The following is a 20,329-nucleotide window of genomic DNA, read 5'->3' as shown; positions in this document are numbered from 1 at the left end:
TGTCACCGCTGGCTAACTCCTGCTCATCTCTCAAGTCCTGGCTCCAGTGCCCCTTCCTCGGGTCACGGTCAGGGGTGCTATGTGCTCCCTCACAGCATCCAGTTGTTGGCTTAACTGTAAAATCTTCATTTATTCACCCGACAAGTGTTTCCTGCACTGAATGTCCACAGTGGTTCCAGTGCTGGGGTATGGTGGGGGTGACATCAAGTCCCTGCCCTCATAGGCTTGGTCTAGTGCTATGACAACAGAAAATAAATATCTATATTTTATTATCAATAAATAATCGTGCTATGGAGAAAAGGCAAAATAAGGAGACAGAGGGGTTGGGTTGATGCTATTTGAGATGGAGCAATCAGGGAAGGCTTCTCTAGGGAGGAAATGGTTGGACTGAGGTGTAAATGACGTGAGTGCGCCTCATGAAGACTTGGGAGAGGTGTTGGAGGAGAAGCTCAGTGCTATAGTGCATGCTCAGCATGTTGTAACGACTTGGAGACATGTCCTAGGAGAAGGAGATAGCACATGCAAAGGCCCTGTGTGCCTCTCCCAGGGGGGTCTTCCTCAGTAACCTCACTCGGGTTGGTAGCAGCTGGAATGCAGCAGAAGCCACACACATTAGGACAGGCGGACCAATGTCGTTTCCTCCTGCCCAGCTGCACACACAGTGTTTGTTACCCCTTTTGTCTGAAGTACCCACTTTCCTTCGCTGCTACCCAAGTGCCCCCCTTTCCTCAGATGCCTCCCCAGTTTGTCTAATGTTAAGGTGTGCTTGCTCACCCCTGGCCCTGGCACTCTGGAAGGCACTGAGTGTGTGCCACAAGATTCCACAGCTAACAGGTATGGTGGCACACGCCTGCAATCCCAGCAGCTTGGAAGGTTGAGGCAGGAGACTCGCAAGTTCAAAGCCAGCCTCAGCAACTTAGCAAGGCCCTCTCTCAAAATATAAAAAAAGATCTGGGTCCCAATGGCTCGGGAGGCTGAGGCAGGAGGATCCCAAGTTCAAAGCCAGCTTTAGCAACTTAGTGAGGCCTTAAGCAACTCAGTGAGACCCTGACTCAGAATAAAATATAAAAAGGGCTGGGCATGTGGCTCAGTAGTTAAGCACCCCTGGGTTCAATCCCAGTATCAAAAAAAAAAAAAAAAGATTCCACAGCTGCCACTCTGTGTGGTTCTTCAGGGGACCAGCACTCCAACTGTAGACCACGTGAGCCCACCAGTGTGGACAGAGAGGCAACTGCATGTTAGGAAATCATATGATCACATCAGTGGATCAGGCTGGAGAAGCTGATCATCTCCCAGCCCCCGGAGAAGGAGGGACCGTGTACTCATTCCAACACCCTTCAGGACCTGCGGCAGGAGCCTCGGGGCTTCCAGCTTACAGGACTGTGCTGGCGGCTGGGCACATGTGCCCTGAATGTCTGCCAGCAGCTGCCACTCTCCAACGCCTGTGACAGCAGCCTCGATGATGTGTGTTTTGTAAATTACAGTTCTGCTTGCATCTCACTCTTAAACAGCCCCAAAGTGCTTTATATCCCATGTCTGTCACAGTGCAGTCAGCCAGTCACCTCCCTCCTCATCACAGAGGCTGAATACAGACTGAACTCAAATGCCAGCTACAGACTCACCAAGACTTTTATGTATTTCATTTTTTTATTACCAATCAAAAATAAATTCCGTATATTGTTTAGCAAATATTATCATTGTTTTGTGACAAAAGACACAAGAGTCATAACAACAAAACTCCCCGAGAGTCACACTCATAACAACGCCAAAATAAATCACAAAAATATACAAATTAAAATCTTATGCAAAATAAATAGGAGTTATCTGCTATGGTGGCTGTGACTCGCCTACCCATTTGGATGCCACATGCCAAGGTCTCCCTGACCCAGGAAGACAAGCAGAGCAGGCCGGGTCCAGGGTATGGCTCAGCCCAGGAACCAGAGGTTGGAATAGGAAGTGAGAAATTGCACTGGGAGGAGGACATCAGTGGACTGGTGACATCTGGGAACGATCATGACCCTCTTCAGGGAGTGATTAGAAAGGGGCGGGGGCCACCTGTTGGGAGCAACTGTGTGCAAAGAGGTAGCTGTGGAAGTGTGCGTGCCTGCTCCGCCAGGTTGGGCCGGCGCTCTGCTCTACCTGGACTCCGGGCTCAGGAACGAGCCTGCCAGCTCCTGCAGGGCTCGGAGCCAAGCTGCTTCTGTAGAACACGAAGGGCTCCCCAAGGGATCAGAGCGCCGCTGCCCCCTTCCCTTCTGCTTGAGAGCCTGCAGGCATCTGCACCCTCCCCGGACTTCAGGAGTAAACCCTGCGCCCGGGAGGCCTCGGATGGGCTGGGGCAGGCGTTCCTGGTGCAGGGACTCCCTGGTCCCGGGAGCTAGGGTTCTCTAGGTGCCTGGAGAGCAGAGCACTTTTGGTGACAGGCCTGCCCTGGCTGAGGAAAGGAGGGAATAAACGCCACTCAGGCAAAAGGCCGGCAGCTTTCCACCTGGATCTGGTGCCCCGGCTCCTGTGCCTCCTGACAGAAGGGCTGACGAGGCCCTTGGTCCCAGTTTCCCCACGGTGGCAGCCAGGAGCTCTGGAGCAGGCGCGACAGCCTGACGAATGGGCTCTGGGTGGGACTTCCCGTGGCGTGTGAGGCTCCCACCCAGTACCAGCTTCAGCGCAAGCGCCCGAGCCCACACAGCACGAGGAGATGGGGATACACCCCTGCTCTCCCCAGAGCCCCTCCCCAGTGACCCCACTTATGGGGTCCCACAGGGAGCCAACACGGTCAGGTGAGCCTCAGTCAGCCACAGGGAAGGGCGTGAAGAGCCGTCCTGCTGGCTTCAACATGTTCTCTTGTGCCCAGCCCCCAAGAGGGACGGGCTTGGAGAGGAGCAGGGAGCCTGGGAGGATGGCCTCCCGGGTCAGCTGTGCCGCGGCTCCTCTGGAGGGCGGGAGGAGTGGTCACACTGCTACAACACGGAAGCCTGCGGCCGCATTCGCCCCCAGATCCAAGAGGAGCACCCCGACAGGCAATCCCTGGCACAGATGCCCTGCCCCCCAAGGGGGAACCTTTGGTAAAGGTGGGGACAGGCCTGGGGAGCAGGGCGCCTCGGCCCCATTACAAGGTGGGGGTTCTTGGAAAGGAGAGACGGGAGGTGGGAGGAGAGTCCTCAGCTAGCCCTGACTCACCGGGAGAGCCCGTCCACAGAATTTCTGAGAGGTTCCTGGGTCCAGCAGTGACAGGAGACGGGTTCCTCTCCATGGCCAGGGCCATCATGTCCCCTGGTCAAGTTCCCAGACACGGTCAGCCCCAGGTGTGCACTGTTCAGGCAGCTGACCTCAGGCCTTGGTTCCTTGCTTCTGAAGAGCTGTCCTTGCACCAGCCACCTCCTCCTGCAGGCGCTGGCCCCCACCCTGCAGGAGAGGGTGGGCTCCCTGAGGCAGGGGCTTATGCTGGAAGGTCGCGGCTGGGAGAAGATTATGGCTATTGCTTCCAGGGTGGGGACCCTTCCCCTTCTAAAGTTTCTTTTTTTTTTTTTTTTTTTGAAAAAACATTTTTTTTTTAAACATAAAGTTCCTTAACCCTGTCTTCCCTTCCCAAAATGATATTTTAAAAAAAGGAGCAATGAGCCTAGTTTAGAAATCCTCAGTAAAAAACAGCCTTTGCTCAGGTGGCTGGCCCACTGCCCACCAGTCCAGGGCTGGGCAGCCGCCACCTCAGAGCTGTTCAGAGGTCCCAGTCAGCAGTCGGATCCCTACGGGCGGGACGCCTGGCTGCTCGGTCAACAGGCAATCCGCACCCCTGGCCTAAAGGCTCCCTCTCTCGTGTGGCCCACTGGGGAGGCCCCGCGGGGCGGGCGGGGCCCCGGGCCCTGCTGTCAGACGGCGTTGTCGGGGGAGGCTCTGTGCAGCAAGGAGTTGCGCTCGTTGAGCAGAGTCGTGGTCTCGTCCACCACGGGCAGCTCGGGCTTCTCGGGCTTCTCGGCCGAGTTCTCGGTGCAGGTGGTGCACCCGTCCATGGGAAACTGAGGCCCGTTCTCCATGCGGGACGCCAGCAGCCCGTTCTGGTACTGCTGCCTCGTGATCTGCAGGAGGGAAGCGTGTGCGGTGGGCAGGGGCAGGGCCGGGCCCAGGCAGAGGAGAGGGAGCCCCCGGGCAGGAGCGGGGCGAGGGCGCGGACAGGGGCCGCGGGCCGCAGCAGAGAGCACTCACCTTAATGTACTGCAGGTCCATGAGCGCCCGGACACTGAAGTCCGAGATGTACTGGCCCAGGATGGAGCTGCCAAACTGGTTGCTGCCAGTTCCCAGGGTGGACGTGGTGGACGCATCTGTGCTGCGTTCAGGGTAACTGAGGGAGGCTGAGCGGCTGAGGGGCATGGCGTGCGATGGGGAGCGGTCTGTGGGGACAGTGGAGGCCGGCAGGTCAGGCTGTGTCTGGTTCCCACCTGCAGCCCTTGTCTGAGCTCAGCCCAGAAGAGGCAGGGACATGGTCCCTCTCCCAGGAACAGGACCAGTCTGTTTTTTTTCCTAGTTGATGTTATTTTTCTTTTATATGTATTTATGTGGTGCTGAGGCTCGAACCCAGTGCCTCACAATGCTAGGCAGGCGCTCTGCCAGAGCCCAGCTCCAGCCCAGCAGAACCGTTTTCAGGGACAAACGAAAGCACACAGAAGCGCCAGCTGCACCGGGCTGACCTCCTCACGGCCAGCGAGTGTCAGGCAGTAAGTATCAAAAAGTCCATCCAAGCAAACTGGCCAACAAACATGAAAACCACAGACAGGAAATGCGTGGCTACAGAGCCTCAGCCAACTCCCCAAATTCATCACTCCCAGGCCACACAGTGATGCCCCTCGAGTGACAGACAAGCCACCTTTGTCTTAATACCAGCTTATATGTCAAGTGACATAAACTATATACTTTTAAACAAGTGACATTTATGGAGAGGAGGAACACACCTGTCACTGCTACGGTGCTCACTGGTTGGAGGTGTGTCCTGTGCGCGACCCGCTCAGTGTGGAGCCAGTCCTACCCACTGTCTACCCGATCCCCGCCAGCTGGCAGAAGGAGGGGGCGGCAGGTCCTCAGGAACCCCGAGGGCCCTGTTAACTAGGATGGGGGTGCAGCCTTTCCTGGCCACCAGGCAGCACGGACCTCTTGCCCAGGAAAGGGGGCGACTCCAGCCCAGCCGGGGAAGGGGAAAGGAGCTGTTTCTGCCTGACACTGCTCAACACTGGCTCAGTTTTGAAAACACAGAGAACAAGGAAAGGCACAGAGAAGTTACCAGTGAAGGCAGGCGACTTGTTTTATTTTTTATTTGATTTTATTTTTTTGGTACCACGGATCAAACCCAGGGGTGCTTAATCACTGAGCCACATCCCCACATCTCCAGTTCTTTTTAAATTTTTTTTATTTTGAGACAGGGTCTCATTAAGTTGCTAAGGGTCTTGCAAAATTGCTGAGGCTGGCCTCAAACCTGTAATCCTCCTGCATTAGCCTCCAGTCACTGGGATTACAGGCACCCAGTGCATGCGACTTGTTTTACACAAACAGGAAGTAGATCAAGGGATTTGCTTTAGTTAACTACTAAGTTAGCTAACTACTAAGTTAGCTATGCCAAGAAATAGCCCAGCAGAGAGAACGAACACACAGAGCCCAGTGACTCAGTGACCACCACAGCTCTTAACCAAGTGAGACCAAATCAAGTATTCCTCTGGTAAAGCTTAGATTTTCATTGATAATCTAGGAAAATACAGTCTGGCCATTCTGGGACTGGGTATGCCCACCTGGGAACAGGAAACAGGCTGGTTAGAGGGTCACATGCAAGTAGCTAAGTAATACCTCTGATTCACCTCCAGGAAAAATTCAGAAATACCAGGAGTATTACTTAAAAACTCACATTAATCATTTGAATGATGGAATGCTTTCTGAAACAGGAACAGAATTTACTTTCTTAGGCTGGGGATGGAACCCAAGGTCCAGGGCATGCTAAGTGAAGACTACCACTGAATACAGAACCCAGGCCAATATCTCTTACAAACAGGTCCTATCGAGAAATGCCAGTGTTGTCTCTGGGAAATGAAATTATGGTACTTTTTAATTTTCTCACAACTTCTTTCTGATTTCCCAGTAAACTGTTACTTTAAGGATTAAAAAAAAAAAACAATAAAAATGGCAAAAGTTAGGTTTCTTTGACCTGGTAATCCTATTTCTGAGAAAATACCCTAAGAATATAATTTTAAAACTCAGAAAAGTCTTTGCATGGTTTTAAAGATCATGGTATTTTCCATAATAAAGACTGCTCCAGCAAGTGCCCCTGAGGCAGGAATGGCTGAGGGGCACTAGGCCTGCTCCAGGCTGCGCCAACAGAGCACTGTCCAGAAGCACCCCGTTCCCAGATGCAGAAGCACGCTGGCCAAACCACGCAGGCGCGCACGGGTGGAGCAGCAAGGGGAGGAAGGGCCGAGGTCCCGGGGGCTCCGGGAAGGGCGGCAGGGGCTTCTTCCCAGCAACCGTTGTATTTGCTATTTTTAACAAGCGAAGGGTCAGAAGAGCGCGGTGCTGCTAAAGCACAGAGAAACCCACTGCAAGGTTGGCTGACTGAGGGGCAGGCTCCAAGGGGCTCAAAGCCCCCCACAAAGATGTTCCCGCCCGGCTAGGACCCTCGGCCCCGGCCACCCGGTGCACACCACACGGGGCGGGCAAACTGGTCTCGCGGTGTCAGAACCCCTGTTCTCACATCTCCTGGGGGCATGTCCGAGCGGGCAGAGCCAAGGCCAGGAACAGCACCCAGCACCTGGCCTCTCCCAAGATGCTTCTGACTCGAATGTCACATTTTACAGCAGAGAAAAAACAAGCAGCTGAGCTGGTCCCCTGCAGGCGGAGCACAGTGGTTTGGCCAGAAGCCCTCCATTGTCATTCATCACGGGTTCTGTCTGTCTACCTGTGGGGGGTCCCTTCCCAGGGATTTAAGGACTGGGGCAAAGCCACCCAGAAACTGGACCCTAAGCCAAGCAGAGCCGGTGCCCAGGCGGAGTGCCCAGGTGCCTGGGGCAGGGTTAATGTAGGCGCAGTGAGCGGCTCGGACGACAGGTGGCAGTGTGAGCTCCTCTCGCATGCCACGTTACCTGAGAGCCAGGACAGCAGCGAGTTCCGCTTGCCAGGCGGACACCCGGCCTGGGTGGAAGGAACTGGAGCAAGAGAGGAGAGGTCAGCGACCTGGCCGGGGTCAGGAGGCAGGGCCCAGAGCCACAGGAAAGGGGCAGAGAGGCAGACTTGACAGGGGCCAGTCTGCTCTGGGCAGGGCTGGGAGCGTGGTGGGTGGAAAAGGGACAGGGTTCTGACAGGAGGGTGCTGGGCGGAGCAAGGAGCCCTGTGCAGAGGAGGGCAGAGCTGCCCCGGTGCCCAGGCCGTCTCCCACCCTCCTGCCACTCCCAGTGGATCCACGTGGCCTCTGGCAGCACCGCGGAGGGCCCATCATGCGCCCGCTTTCTGTCGGAGCCGCAAGCCGGCGCAGCTCTCCCACTGCAGGCGTCTCCCACTCAGGACGCTCCAGACCCTCTCACCTCCTCCCTCGCCTCCGAAGGCCAGGCCGCTCGACTCCTCTGGGCCAGCTCCTCTAGGCCCTGTGCTGCTGCCTCAGCCTCCCTCTCCCAAGCCACCTGCACTGCCCTCAGTGCCCGCGCCCAGGACAACCCAGCCCCAGCCCGATGACTCACCAGAGGGAACCCAGGACAGGGCCATGGTCCCATAGAAAGAGAAGGCGCCCGTCTCGAACTTCATGTTCTCCTTGCCTGCCTCCACCTCCACCTTCCCCTGCAAGGACACGGGTCAGGGTCAGACCAGAGGGGACGTGAGGGCTGCGGGGGCAGAGGACCACGAGGGACACGTGGAGGCTCGCGGGCAGGCCGGCACCCCCGTGTCTGAGCGGAGCGGTGTGGCGAGAAGCCAGCAGGCCGCCGGCCCGGGCCCAGGACGGCACCTGCAGGATGAGGATGAAGTAGTCGGCCGGCTTGTTCCGGGTGTACAGGTAATGGCGCGCCGAGTGCTTGTTGTGCTCGTCAAACTTGAGTTCCTGAATGACGTCTGGATACTTGAGCAACCGCAGCAGAATCTTCTCTGATATCAGAGAGGGGCTGAACTGCGGCACCTCTGCAGGAGAAGAGAGGAGACTTCGCCAGGCTGGGGGCTGGGCCACTGCTACACCTCGGGGCCACTCTGCTTCCTCCTTGCTCGGCCATCCTCAGGTCACACCTCCCCAGGAAGGGCGTGCACCTGACTTCCCTGCAGGGACCCCAGCCTGCCTGCCTGCCCCGCCTCCAAGTGTGGCTCCTGTACTAAGAGCCTGTGACCTTGGGCAAACGACTTCACCTGTGTCCAAGTTTCCTCATCTGTAAAATGGGGTTGCACCTTCACGGGGTGGCTGTAAGGTGCATGCGCTAACATGCACAGGGCACTCAGACGCGATCCTGGCCAGTGAGAGTTCCTACAGCCAGGCACAGGGGCGCATGCCTGTAATCCCAGCAGCTCTGCAGACTGAGGCAGGAAGATCGCAAGTTCAAAGCCAGTCTCAGCAAAAGCGAGGCCCTAAGCAACTCAGTGAGACCTGTCTCCAAATAAAATACAAAATGGGGCTGGGAGTGTGGCTCAGTGGTCGAGGGTCCCTGAGTTCAATCCCTGGTACCTGCCTCCCCACCAAAAACCAAGAGTTCCTATAAAAATAAAGGAAAAGGAATCATGGCACCTTTACCAAGTAAGGGCTGGGAAGGAAGTTGGACTGGGGGAGAGGGGATGCAGTAGGCAGGAATCTTTTCTAAACTGTCACCTGGGTCCTCAAGGGAGCTTTGACTCAGGGGTCAGAAGTGAGAAATGGCACTGACTAGAGACAATCCCGTGGGAACCAGTGTACACATACACACACACACACACACACACACACACACACACACAGAGGCGAGGGCAGGAAGGATGGGGACAGAGCTAGCCCGGGCTTTTCAGGGCAGGTAAGCAGGCAGAGTCTCTTCTCCCTCCCTCTCCACAGCCCTCGTGGGCTGGGGAACCCAAGCGAGCTCCCAAGGAGTCCCGTTCCCACTGTATTTCCAAAGCTACCCCAGGCATCCAAAAAGTCTGCAGGGGCAGCTCAGGGACAGCAAGCAGACTGCAGGGGCGCCCAGGGATGGGCCCTCCGGGAGCAGCTGTGCCGTCCCTGCAGCTGCCGCAGCCCCGGGCTGGGCTGACTCCACCAGCCATGGAGGCCTCCTGCCCTCACCTGTGGCCAGGAAGCGATGGGCAGCCAGAAGCAGCTGGGGTGAGATCTTCACTTTGAGTTCGTTATCAGCGTCCTTGAAGGCCGAGAAGTCGCGCTTGTTCTTCGCAGACACCCGTTTCCGGCTTCGGTTGTCAGCTATCAGGGAAAGATCTAGAGCTGAGACTGCCATCCCCAGGACTTGGAGAAGACGGAGCCCAAGCAGCTCCCACTCCCGCTGGGCAGGAGGAGCCAGGTGGCCTCCTCTGTGTGCTCAGTGGGTGCTCCCCGCTCACCCGCCAGCAGGGCGCCTGGTGACCGGACCTCCCTGCACTGGCACCCTGGCGTCTCCCCCAGGGGCCGGATTTCGGGCTTGAGCAGGAATGGAGAGGGCTGGACTCACTGTACGTGTCCGATTCGTCCAGGATCTCGGACTTGATGATCTCCTCGATGACGTCCTCCAGGGTGACCAGGCCCAGCACCTCGTAGAAGGGGTCGCCCTCGCCCTCGTTGTTCACCTTCTGCACGATGGCCAGGTGGGACTTCCCTGTGGGGACAGTGCACTGAGTCAGACAAGCACAGGGACCAGGCATGAGACTCCCTCTGCAAAAATGTCAACACACTTGGGGTCGTGAGTCACTGGGGAGGCATCACGGTGGCTTTTCCCCTTTTCCTATTTGCTGATGTTTCTATTGCAAACGTGTTGCTTTCATGAAAAGGAAGACCCAAAGTATTTTTAAAGGCATTTCACGAAGGATCACGTTTACAGAGGCTGAAAATGACAAGGCCTCCTGGTGCCGTTTCCCCAGAGCTCCTGGGTCTCTCTGGGAGGGGACAGACCCACACTGCGAGGGCACAGGGAGCCACAGGAGGCAGGTGTGCCAGCCGGACAGATGGTCTGGCTGGCCAGACCCAGGGCCTTGGAGGCCACCATGCTGTTCACCCGGCATGACACAGGGTGTCATACTGCCCCAAGCAAAGGCACTCCGCTCCCCAGGCCACTAGCGAATAAGTCTGCTGCAGGAAGAGGGGCCGTCCCGTCCACCCGAGCAAGAGCTGGGAGGCGGGCAGGGTGGGCGCTCCTCAGAGGCCCTGGAGGTGTTGGGGCTTCCTAGGCTCTTTTGGAGCATCCACCCTGCTCTCGTATCCCCAGCCCCAGCAAGTGCCTACATGTGGAAACGTTCAGAGCAGCCTCTGGGGAAAGCCCTGGGGACCTGTGGCCTCAGGTCCCAGCGTGCTGCAGGAACAGGGCTCCTGGGAGTTTTCTGCACATGGGCCGGTCACTAAGATACACATGGAGGCTTCAGTACCACATTGGACAGAACCATCGGGACTGGACGCTCCATGAAATCCCTGTACCCTTCCAGAGATGAGCCAACAAGCCCAGAGCTCTATCTGCAGGCCACACCCCGGCACCTGGCACCTGCTGGAGGTGGCCTCTAGAGAGGGCGCCCAGGCAGCCAGATAAACGGTGTCACCAGATGGAAACAAGAATTAAAGAAGATGGCTTTTAGCACCTGCTAGGCTGGCAGCCCCTAAAAAGCCTATTGGTCATGCCCAGCGTTGGGGGACAACAGGCCCTTACACACTCCTACTGGTGGACAAGGGTGCATCTAAGGGCTCACAGGGCAGCACACCTCAAAAGCCAGGGTCCCTAACTTAATCTGGACTTGGAGATTCCACTTCTAGGAACTCATCCTACAGAGACAGGACCGTCACAAAGCACAAGGACACAAAAGGGGCTCATGGCAACCTTCCCACAACCAGAACCTCCTGGAGCCACAGCCAGGTGGCCTGTCCGGGATGGGCCTGCTGCTTTAGGGAGGATGGCAAGCTGGATGGACCAATGAGGACTGAAGCCCAGAAGTGCTCTCAGGACAAGGCACGGGCACAGCGCCATCCAGCCACGCGGGAACAGGGAGTGTGGGGGCTTCGATGGGACCAGAAGCCCTGGAGGCAGTGACAGGGTCCCCTCTGCCACCCGCTCCTGTGCCTTCCACGTCACTCTGTTTCATAGACCCATGCTCTACTCTTTTTTTGTATCAGGGATGGAACCCAGAGGGGCTTAACCACTGAGCCACACCCCCAGCCCTCTTTATTTTTTATTTACAGAGTCTCACTGAGTTGCTCAGGGCCTCGCTAAATTGCTCCATCCTCTTGCCTCAGCCTCCCCAGCTGCTGGGATTACTGGTGGGCACCACCACCCACGGCAACATGCTTCACATTTATCATTGAAAAAATCAAACCGGGGCCGGGGTGCGGCTCAGCCTAGAACACGTGCCTGGCGTTCATGAGGCCCTGGGCTAGTCCCCATTATGGCACATGCGCACACATGCACACACAAAGAAAAAATTAAGAGACAGAGAAAGTGGGGCTCTCTGGCCTCCAGCTGCCACAGGTCAGCCCAGGAAATGGGGTGTGTCTTCTGACTCCTCCTCCCTGAAACGCACAGCTGCCCTACAGGCACCAAGTGTCCCCCACACGTTGCACCGGCCCCCCAGGGAAAGGCTGGCAGCTTCTCTAAAGGACACAGACGGCCACTGGGGTGAAAGGGGCTCCAGGCAAGGGCTCTGCCGCACCAGCCCTCCTGCCTCCTTCTCCCAGGCCCTTCCTGGTTCTTTGGATCCACTGCTGTGCGAGGGCACCCTCTGGTGGCAGCCACATGTGTGACAGGTACCTTGTAGGTGTGCAGCCGGGGGCACCAGGCACAGGTTGGCCCTGCTCTGTGCTCAGCACTTCCAGCACTGGTGCTGCTGTGGCTGGTCAGCTGGGGCCCCTCACGAGGGTTCCTGGCCGAGGGCCTGTCTGTCACTCTCTCCTGGGGCAGCCCCGGGGGCGGGGGTGGGGGGCATCTTTTTGTCCTGGCAGAACCTTCCCCCTCCTTGGCCAGAGAACCTCTCCTGTCAAGGTCACCAGTGACCTCCATGGCTGTCTCAGTCTCAGATGACCTCCCGCCTCCTGTAAACCTTCCTCCCTTGGCAACCAGGCCACACGGCTCTCCAGCACTCCTGACTCAGGGGCGGCTCCCTGTCCCTGATTCCTCAAGCTGGAGGGTCCTGGGCCTAGTCCGCGCGCCTGGCCTCTTGCCTCAGGACTTAAATACAGGCTTATGTCCAGACACCTGCGGTCGGTCTCGGGTGTCCCCCAGACTCCTCATTCCCGCTGCGGACTGAGAGGCCTGCCGCCCAGAGTGAGCTCATGGACTCCCAGCTCCCCCGCACCGTCCTTCAAGCTGACCAGGGTAAGCCTGGCCTCCTGGCTTCCTCTTTCTCCGCCTTCTACATCCTTCAGCCAGTGAAGGGCAGAGAAGGGGATGCAGATGGAGAAAGAAATACTTTGGATTTCAGTAAGTCAGATGTTTCTACGCTTCAGAAAGTACTGCTGCTGCTTTACCACTTAGAATACTAGACCAGGGCTGGCGATGTGGCTGGCGGCGGAGCCCTTACCTAGCGTGCTCCATCCCTGGCACCTGCCCCTCCCACACGCAGGGTTTGTTTTTGTTTTTGTTTTTGTTTTTGTTTTTTTTTTTTTAAGTAAATCAACTTAGGCCTTGAGTTTATGATTGTCATTTATAGACTAACATAAAAATTTATTTCATTGAGCTACCTCATTTTATTACTGCTGACCATTCCACTGGATAACTGGCTTTGGGGGTGGCTGGGGTCACCAATGGAGTATGGACATTTACATAACACTTCTACGTTTTTCAAAGTAGTCCTATTCAAGGAAAACAACTGAGGAAATATAGCCAAATGCTAGTCTCTGGTTGAACCATATGGAATCATTGACATTTTGATTCTTTTTTTTTTTTTTCAACTAAATAACAGTGATCTCACATGGCACAGCCTAACCAAATGAAGAACCAAGGATGGAGATCTTCTTTTTATATTTTATATAGAACTTCTGAATTTTCCATCATTAACTACATTAATTTCATAATCAGAAAGAATCAATGCATGACAAGAACTCTCAACATCACTCTAATGCTGCTCCCCTGGGCCTCAGGCTTCCCGAGTCCTCCTAAGGCAAACACTGCCCCAGGGGGGCCTGGTGAGCGGGAGTCCGGAGAGGAGGCATCTGGAGCCCTGGCGGCCCTGCCTGGCATGCTTGCCCGCTCCACCCTCTGCCGACCTTTGTCCAGGAGTAGCCAGGCAGGACTGTCCCCTCCCCAGTCGAAGAACTACAGGTGAAGCCTCCAGAAACCTGCCGGCCAACAGCCCCTTCCCACCTGGGTCAGGTCATGAATCGGGGCAAGGCGTGAGTGGACCAGGCTGGCCTGAGTCCCCAAGTCCCCTCCTGTCCTGCCCCCAGCCTTCCCATGTCACCTCTCCATCCTCCTGTGCCCCTGCCAGGTCCCACCGCCCCAGCCGACCCCATGGCTTCCTTGCACAGCACTCGTGCCTCCGGCTAACCAGGGTCCGGGCGCTCCGAACCCTTGGCTGGAGACAGAACGAGGTCTCCAGGGGCCCCAGCAAACCCAGTCCCCACCCTGCATGATGCTTATTTTAGCAAACTTCACATCCTCCTCCCTCCCATAAAATTTTTTTTATAATCCCTCAAAGACCATAAGGAAACACATCACCATGTGCTGAGTTTCAAAGTCCACGAGGGCCCCAGAGGGGGCTCCACTCTCCAGCTGCGGCTGCCTTTCCCCTGGGGAAGATCAGGGGCCCAGATCAGACGCAGGATCCCAGCACCTGAGAGGGCGTCCTCGGCGGCTCCCTTGCTGTGTCTCCCGCAAGTTCCAGGACAAACCCTGGGCTTCCCGGCTCCCGCGGGGAGGGCCTGCTCTGCACCCACAGATGGCTGGCACTCTGGCTTCCTGGCCTTCACCCAGGCCTGGGCAGGATTAAGATGGCTATTAATAGTGCTGACCTCAACCTGCAGGATGGCAGCAGCCCCGCGAGACCAGCCCCGTGCCCTCCAGCCTCGGAGAGGTTCAGCTGCATTCACCCAACTCCTGGGCACAGCTCATTCACCTGGCTCCCTTTCTCCCAAGGAGGCAGCTGCTGGGCAGGCCAGTCAGACAGGGCAAGGCCTGGAGACGGGAGGCTGCCCAGCAGGCAAGCAGTGCCCACACCTGGTACTCATTTAATTTTGATATGGGGTCTATGTCGCCCAGGTTGGCCTCGAACTCTTGGGCTCAAGTGATCCTCCTGCAACAGCCTCCTGAATAGCTGGCACCTCAGGTGAATGTCACCACACTGGGTCCCTTGATTTTAATACAAAGTAAAACATATTATGAGACCACAGTGATTAAAACAGTGCAATACCAGAGAAAACAATGAAAGAGTTCAGAAATAAACTCCAGCACGCTAGGAAATTTGGCCTTTTGAGTTTAGAGGGGAAAAAAGAGATCATGCAATGGAAGGCAAGGGACTGAGTGGCCTGGCAGCACTGTTTTAAACGAGCCTTTAGAACTGAATCTGGGAAGTTACCAGCTTAGTTTTAAAAACAAATAGTTATAAATCAAAACCAAGGAAATACAAATTTTTTAAATGAACTGTTGTTTCTTAACCTAGTGTATCAGCCAAGATTGACCAGTTGGTGGTCTGCATTGGCAGAAGAACCAGCCTCTGCTGCTAGGAGCTTAAGTTTCTCTTCAGACACATGCCAGTGTGTGTCAGAAGTAGAAGGCACGTGACCTTGGACTCAGCTCTTTCTTCCACTCCTAAGGAGTGACCTTGATACTAAGGAAATACCTCAGCCAGCTGGCAAGGAGTGCCCAGGAGGGTCCGTCCAATGCTGTTTATAACACAGTCACTAGAAAGCTGACTCAGGTGGGCATCTAGGAGAGAGACAGTGAGTCATGGTATGTGTGAAGCATGTTACCAGACAGTTCAGATGGACTGAGCAGTGTTCTTCTTCACTTTTGTTTACTGCCATTTTACCCCCAACATGTATTCTTTTTTAATTTTTACTTTTATAATCAGAGATAATAAAAATGTTACTTTTTGCCAGGCGTGATGGATGGTGCATACCTATAATCCTGCTACTGGAAGGTAATGGCAGGAGGATCCCGAATTCAAGGTCAGCCTGGACAACTTAGCAAGACCCTGTCTCCAAATAAAAAGGGTTAGGGATGTAGCTCAGTGGCAGAGTGCCCCTGGGTTCAGTGTCCCTACAGGGGATGGGGAACAAATGCTACTTCTAGCAGGTGAGAAGCAATAGCATTTACTGCTGACTTACTAAAAGAAAACACAACAAAATATTCATGTTTTGGGAAGTAAGGTAAGAGTGACTTTTATTTTTTAATCATATCTACCTTTCTAAACATTTCTGTGATAAATATATTATTGTTGGTCAAACCTTGTGGCTCAAATCTGTAGTACCAGATACTCAGGAGGAAAACTTGAACCCAGCAGTTCAAGACCAGCTTGGGCAACACAGCAAGACCCCCAACTCGAAATAATAATAAGCCAGATGTGGTAGTGCACACTTATAATTCCAGCAGATCAGGAGGCTGTGGAAGGAAGATCTCAAGTTCAAGACCAGCCTCAGTAATTAGTGAGGCCCTAAGCAACTTAGCAAGAACCTGTCTCAAAATAAAAATTAACCAAGGGCTAGGGATTTAGCTCTGTGGTTAAGGACACCTGGGTTAAATCCCTGGTACCACTACTACTATTACAATAACAATAAATTAAATATGTATATATAACTCTGATTTTTACTTTTAAATTAAGAAATGCAATATGCACCTCCCCGCCCTTGTCTTTTCACTGGGCCATGTCCCTGGAGCACAGAGCCCCGCCTGTTTGGCCTGCATGGCCTCTGGTCAGACATGCCTCCTGCCGGGGGACACACGGATTATTGCCAGTCTGTTTTCTACTGCAAACAATGCTGCATAAAAACGCCTGTATGTCTGCCCACCCGTCTGACTCATGTGAGATTACGATACATTTATAAAAGTGGAGTCACTGGGCCAGAGTTCCTTCAAGGGCAAATCCCATAAGAAACCTCCAAGTTCCCTTCCCAGCACACATTATGTCCTGTGGCTCCCATTCATTCTTTCATGTCTTGCATGAAGACAGCCCAGAGAAAACAGAAATGGAAATGCAGGATGCTAGGGTCCATTTGCTAAAACTGCAGATGGGAAGTGGTGCGGTGGCACATGCCTCTAATCCCAGTGATGGCAGGCTGAGACAAGAGGGTCGCAAGTTCAAGGCCAGCCTCAGCAGAGGCTCTCAGCAACTTACAAAGGCCCTATCTCAAAATAAAAAAGTAAGGACTGGGGTTGTGGCTCAGTGGTAGAGCACTTGCCTAGCATGTGTGAGGCCCTGGGTTCAATCCTCAGCACCACATAAAGAAATAAATAAATAGTATAAAGTTATTGTGTTCATCGACAACAAAAAAATCCTAAATGAAATAAAATAAATAAATAAATAATTAAAAGACTGGGGATATGGCTCAGTGGTTAAGTGCCCTGGGTTAAATCCCCAGTACATAAAATAATAATAATAATAATAATAATAATACAGATAGGAGTTGGGTACAGTGGCATACACCTGTAATCCTAGCAATTCAGGAAGCTGAGGCAGGAGGATCACAAGTTCAAGTCCAACCTTGGCAACTTAGCAAAACCCTGTCTAAAAATAAAAAAATAAAATGGACTTGGGCTGTAGCTCATAGGTAAACACCCCCAAGTTAAACCCCAGTACCCAAAAAATAAAAATAAATAATAAGACCAACACAGAATGAAAAGAACTCCTGGAGAGTTTCCCCCCATTCTGACCAAGACGAAACAGCAGACAGGACACCATGCGGACACGCGAGGACCACCTGTCAGAGCAGTCTCCCGGGGCTCTTGTCCCAGGCTCTGTTTACACTTATTTCCCAATCCAAAATAAACAAGTTTCACTTTTTTTGCACACAGACAATGGGCCCTGTCCAGGGGCCTGTGCTCGCTCCCTCCCAGCACAGGGGGAGGAAGTCCACAGAGGTGCGCTCTGCACTGCTGGCCAAGTGATAGACATGACCCCTGCACGGAAATGGCAGACGGAGGGGGCGTGCACCTAGCAACCCCAAGCCTGCTGAGAGGCCGGCCTTTGTCAACCACAGCAGGGGAAACACAATAACCATCCTGTCCGGGCTGGCAGGCCAAAAATCCACAATTGTTAAGAAAATTGTCTGAAACAAGCCGACAGCCACTGTCATCAATAATGAATCCATTGTGAGTGCCTTTTGTGCTTTGAGAGAGTTCAGACTTTGGGCTGGAGATATGAAGGGATAACTATTAGGATATTTAAACATGGGTATTTCATCATTAACTTTAAAGAATGTGTGTTTGTTTCATAACACGTAGTAGTATAATAGTACCGATATAATATATTGAATGAATGGAGTCGTATACACTAAAAATCTTTTTTTTCCTAATGGGGTGCACAATAAAAAGTTTGGAGAGCACCCTTCAGAAGAGCCCCATAGTCTCAGCTACTTGGGAGGCTGAGGCAGGAGGATGGCTTGAGTTCAGGAGTTTGGGGCCAACCGGGGCAACGTAGAGAGACCTGTCTGAAAAAAGAAAAGCCCCGTCAAGATGGTCCTGTCTCAGTTGCCCCTTTACTTAGTAAACACCCTCCTGGGTGCCAAGTCACAGTCCACCTCTCCCTGCCTATCAATCTGTCCTGGTGAACGTGTTCCTGGGAGGGGCTCAGGAGCTGCCCCTACCATGGACCTCACTCCTCACAGGCTCAGAGAAGCCAGTCCAGAGCCACAGCGGGTGATCGAGCTGGGGTACCAAACTGGGGCTTCTAGGTCAACTAGCCTTCCAACCCCAGCACCCCAGGGATCGCGAAGCTGTAGAAAACAGGACAGCCCGTAAGACTGGTCCCTCACCCTGGGGCCAGGTCTTCAGGCCTTTCATTTACTCAACAGGCTAGTTAACCTCTTATGGAAAATATCAAGCACATATAAAAGTACAAGTAATAACATAATTACATCCTCACCTAATTTAAATAATTAACAGCTCCTCCCGGCTGATCTTGTTTCCCACTTACCCCCACTCCCTCACTCCGCTGGCTCATTTTGAAGAAAAGCCCTGTTTTTATCTGTAAGAATCTGCTAATTATACCTGCAAATAGTTCATTTTTTCAGTAGGTATCTCCAAGGAGTCTTTTTAAAAAGCAAAATAGTATTATTGTACCTTGTAAAAATATTTAAGATTATCAACCATCCAGTGTGCTAATTTCCAGTCTTCTTACAATTTTATTTTCACGCCTCACTAATTTTTTCCCCTGATATTGGTAACAAAAGTGGAAAGAAGGATAATATATAATCCTATCTCACTGCAGGTGCAACTCAGTAGAGTGGTACATGTGAGAGGCCCTAGGTTCAACCCCTAGCACCAAAAAATACATACAGACATACATAAAATTGTTTTTCTCTATGTACATATCTATGTCCACACAGCTGTATCTATATCTAAAATCCTGACTTACAAATGTAACTACTGTTGACCATATTTTTTTTCTTTCTTCTATTGAGGGGATATTCATTCATTTCTTTTTTTTTCTTTTTCTTTCTTCCTTTTTTTGTATTAGGGATTGGACCCAAAGATGCTTTACCACTGAGCTACATCCCCAGTTGTCGATGGACCTTTATTTTATTTATCTATATGAGGGGCTGAGAATGGAACCCAGAGCCTCATACGTGCTCAGCAAGCGCTCTACCACTGGGCCACAGCCCAGCCCCTCCCCAGCTCTTTTCAGATTTTATTTTGAGACAGTTTTGCTAAATTGCTGAGGCTGGCCTCAGCGTCCCACCTCAGCCTCCTGAGGAGCTGGGATTACAGAGGCACACCACTACACCTGGCTATACCCTGCTTTTTAAATATTTTACATTCTTTCTATTTTCCCATGTCATTAAAAAGTGCTTGTTTCTTTTCCTTTTGCAGTGCTCGGACTGAACCAGGACCCCAGGCATGTTAGGCAAACACTACCATTGAGCCTAAATAGTATTTGAAAATACTGAATGACCTCAGAACTACTCATATCCCAATCTGACTGTGCCTGCCCCCCCTTTTTTTTGCCATATGGAAATTTTTATGTATACACGTATTTGACTCTTCCTGTCCTGGAGATAGGGGTCAAAAGGCAGGCTCCTTAAAAACTTTTCTGAAAGCACCTAATGTCCTGGTTCAGACCCAGCACACCCTGCAGGACACAGCCAGGACTGCGGACCCAGGATCAAGGGCAGGGAGAGAAATAGAGAACTGGAGGCGCTGAAGTGGACAGCAGAGTGTCAACCCTGTATCCCACCCCGAGGCTGACCTGGCTAAGGGACTGGCATCTGGGTCCAGGCAGGGGGTGTGGGGCCAGAAGGGGATCCAGCCCTGCGGCTGCACCACCAGCTTCTTCGGGGCTGGGAAGCGCCCAGCGCACTGCTCCACCCTTTCCAGCTAGTTCTCTCCCGGGACCACGGAGCTGGAGGCGGGGCTCCCGGCCTCTCGCCTCCCAGGCTGTGGCTCGACGCCTACAGGCTCACTCGCTGCCCTGTGGGACACCCATCTTTGGACCTGTTTGGGCCACCTGCTAACAGTCTACAGACAAGTCAATCAAAAGGTTGGACCTCCCTTAAGGAGCCTACATGAGCCATGCTAGTCGTAAAGGTTTAATAGGAAATCGCTAACGACTTTACTGAAATCCAGATATATCTAGCCTGGGATTAGCCTCCTGTGAACTAATCTGGGAACAACCCCCACCAACATACGTGAACGAAGTGAAAACCCGCATGGTTTCCCTTAGGGAACCCCGGTGCTTCCTGGTGATCGTGCACTGTTCCCAAATGCTCACAGACTCCTCCAGTCATTCCAGATCTTGATGTCAAAACCTAAAGAGGGAGAAAACGGCGGCGGCAGCAGAGGTGATGTAAGAGGCGTGTGCTGGTCCTTAGAAGCAAAGGCGGACGAGAATATTATGTGATATGTTCAAACCTGCTCATCTGGAGATTTAACTGCATGGGGGAAAAGACTTAATTATTAAATAATTATTTTTCCTGCCATTAAAAAAAAAAAACAAAACTGATGACATCTTATAATAGCAGGAAAAACAATTATAGACCCATCTTGCTCATGAATGTAGGTGCCAAAGTTTTAAATAAAGATAT

General features: G+C 53.2%; 1 protein-coding gene across 2 annotated transcripts in view; it reads right to left on the bottom strand.

Moving 5' to 3' along the window:
* Positions 1–1,633: 1,633 nt before the first annotated feature.
* Positions 1,634–20,329, bottom strand: part of Cnnm4 (cyclin and CBS domain divalent metal cation transport mediator 4) — a 34,669-nt gene continuing 15,973 nt past the window's right edge. Inside the window, exons 2-8 of one of the 2 annotated variants that reach the window (XM_047523142.1) lie at positions 9,633–9,776; positions 9,254–9,388; positions 7,967–8,136; positions 7,704–7,800; positions 7,113–7,175; positions 4,201–4,385; positions 1,634–4,073 (exon numbers count right to left, since the gene is read on the bottom strand). In XM_047523142.1, the coding sequence (XP_047379098.1) occupies positions 3,867–4,073; positions 4,201–4,385; positions 7,113–7,175; positions 7,704–7,800; positions 7,967–8,136; positions 9,254–9,388; positions 9,633–9,776 (1,001 nt within the window). In that variant the 3' untranslated portion in view covers positions 1,634–3,866. The remainder of the gene's footprint in view (positions 4,074–4,200; positions 4,386–7,112; positions 7,176–7,703; positions 7,801–7,966; positions 8,137–9,253; positions 9,389–9,632; positions 9,777–20,329) is intronic. The other variant, XM_047523143.1, reaches the window with a different exon arrangement.

The sequence above is a fragment of the Sciurus carolinensis genome, chromosome 13 (assembly GCF_902686445.1).
Source record: "Sciurus carolinensis chromosome 13, mSciCar1.2, whole genome shotgun sequence".
Classification (NCBI taxonomy): Eukaryota; Metazoa; Chordata; class Mammalia; order Rodentia; family Sciuridae; genus Sciurus; species Sciurus carolinensis.
This window is presented reverse-complemented; position numbering and strand designations above follow the sequence as displayed.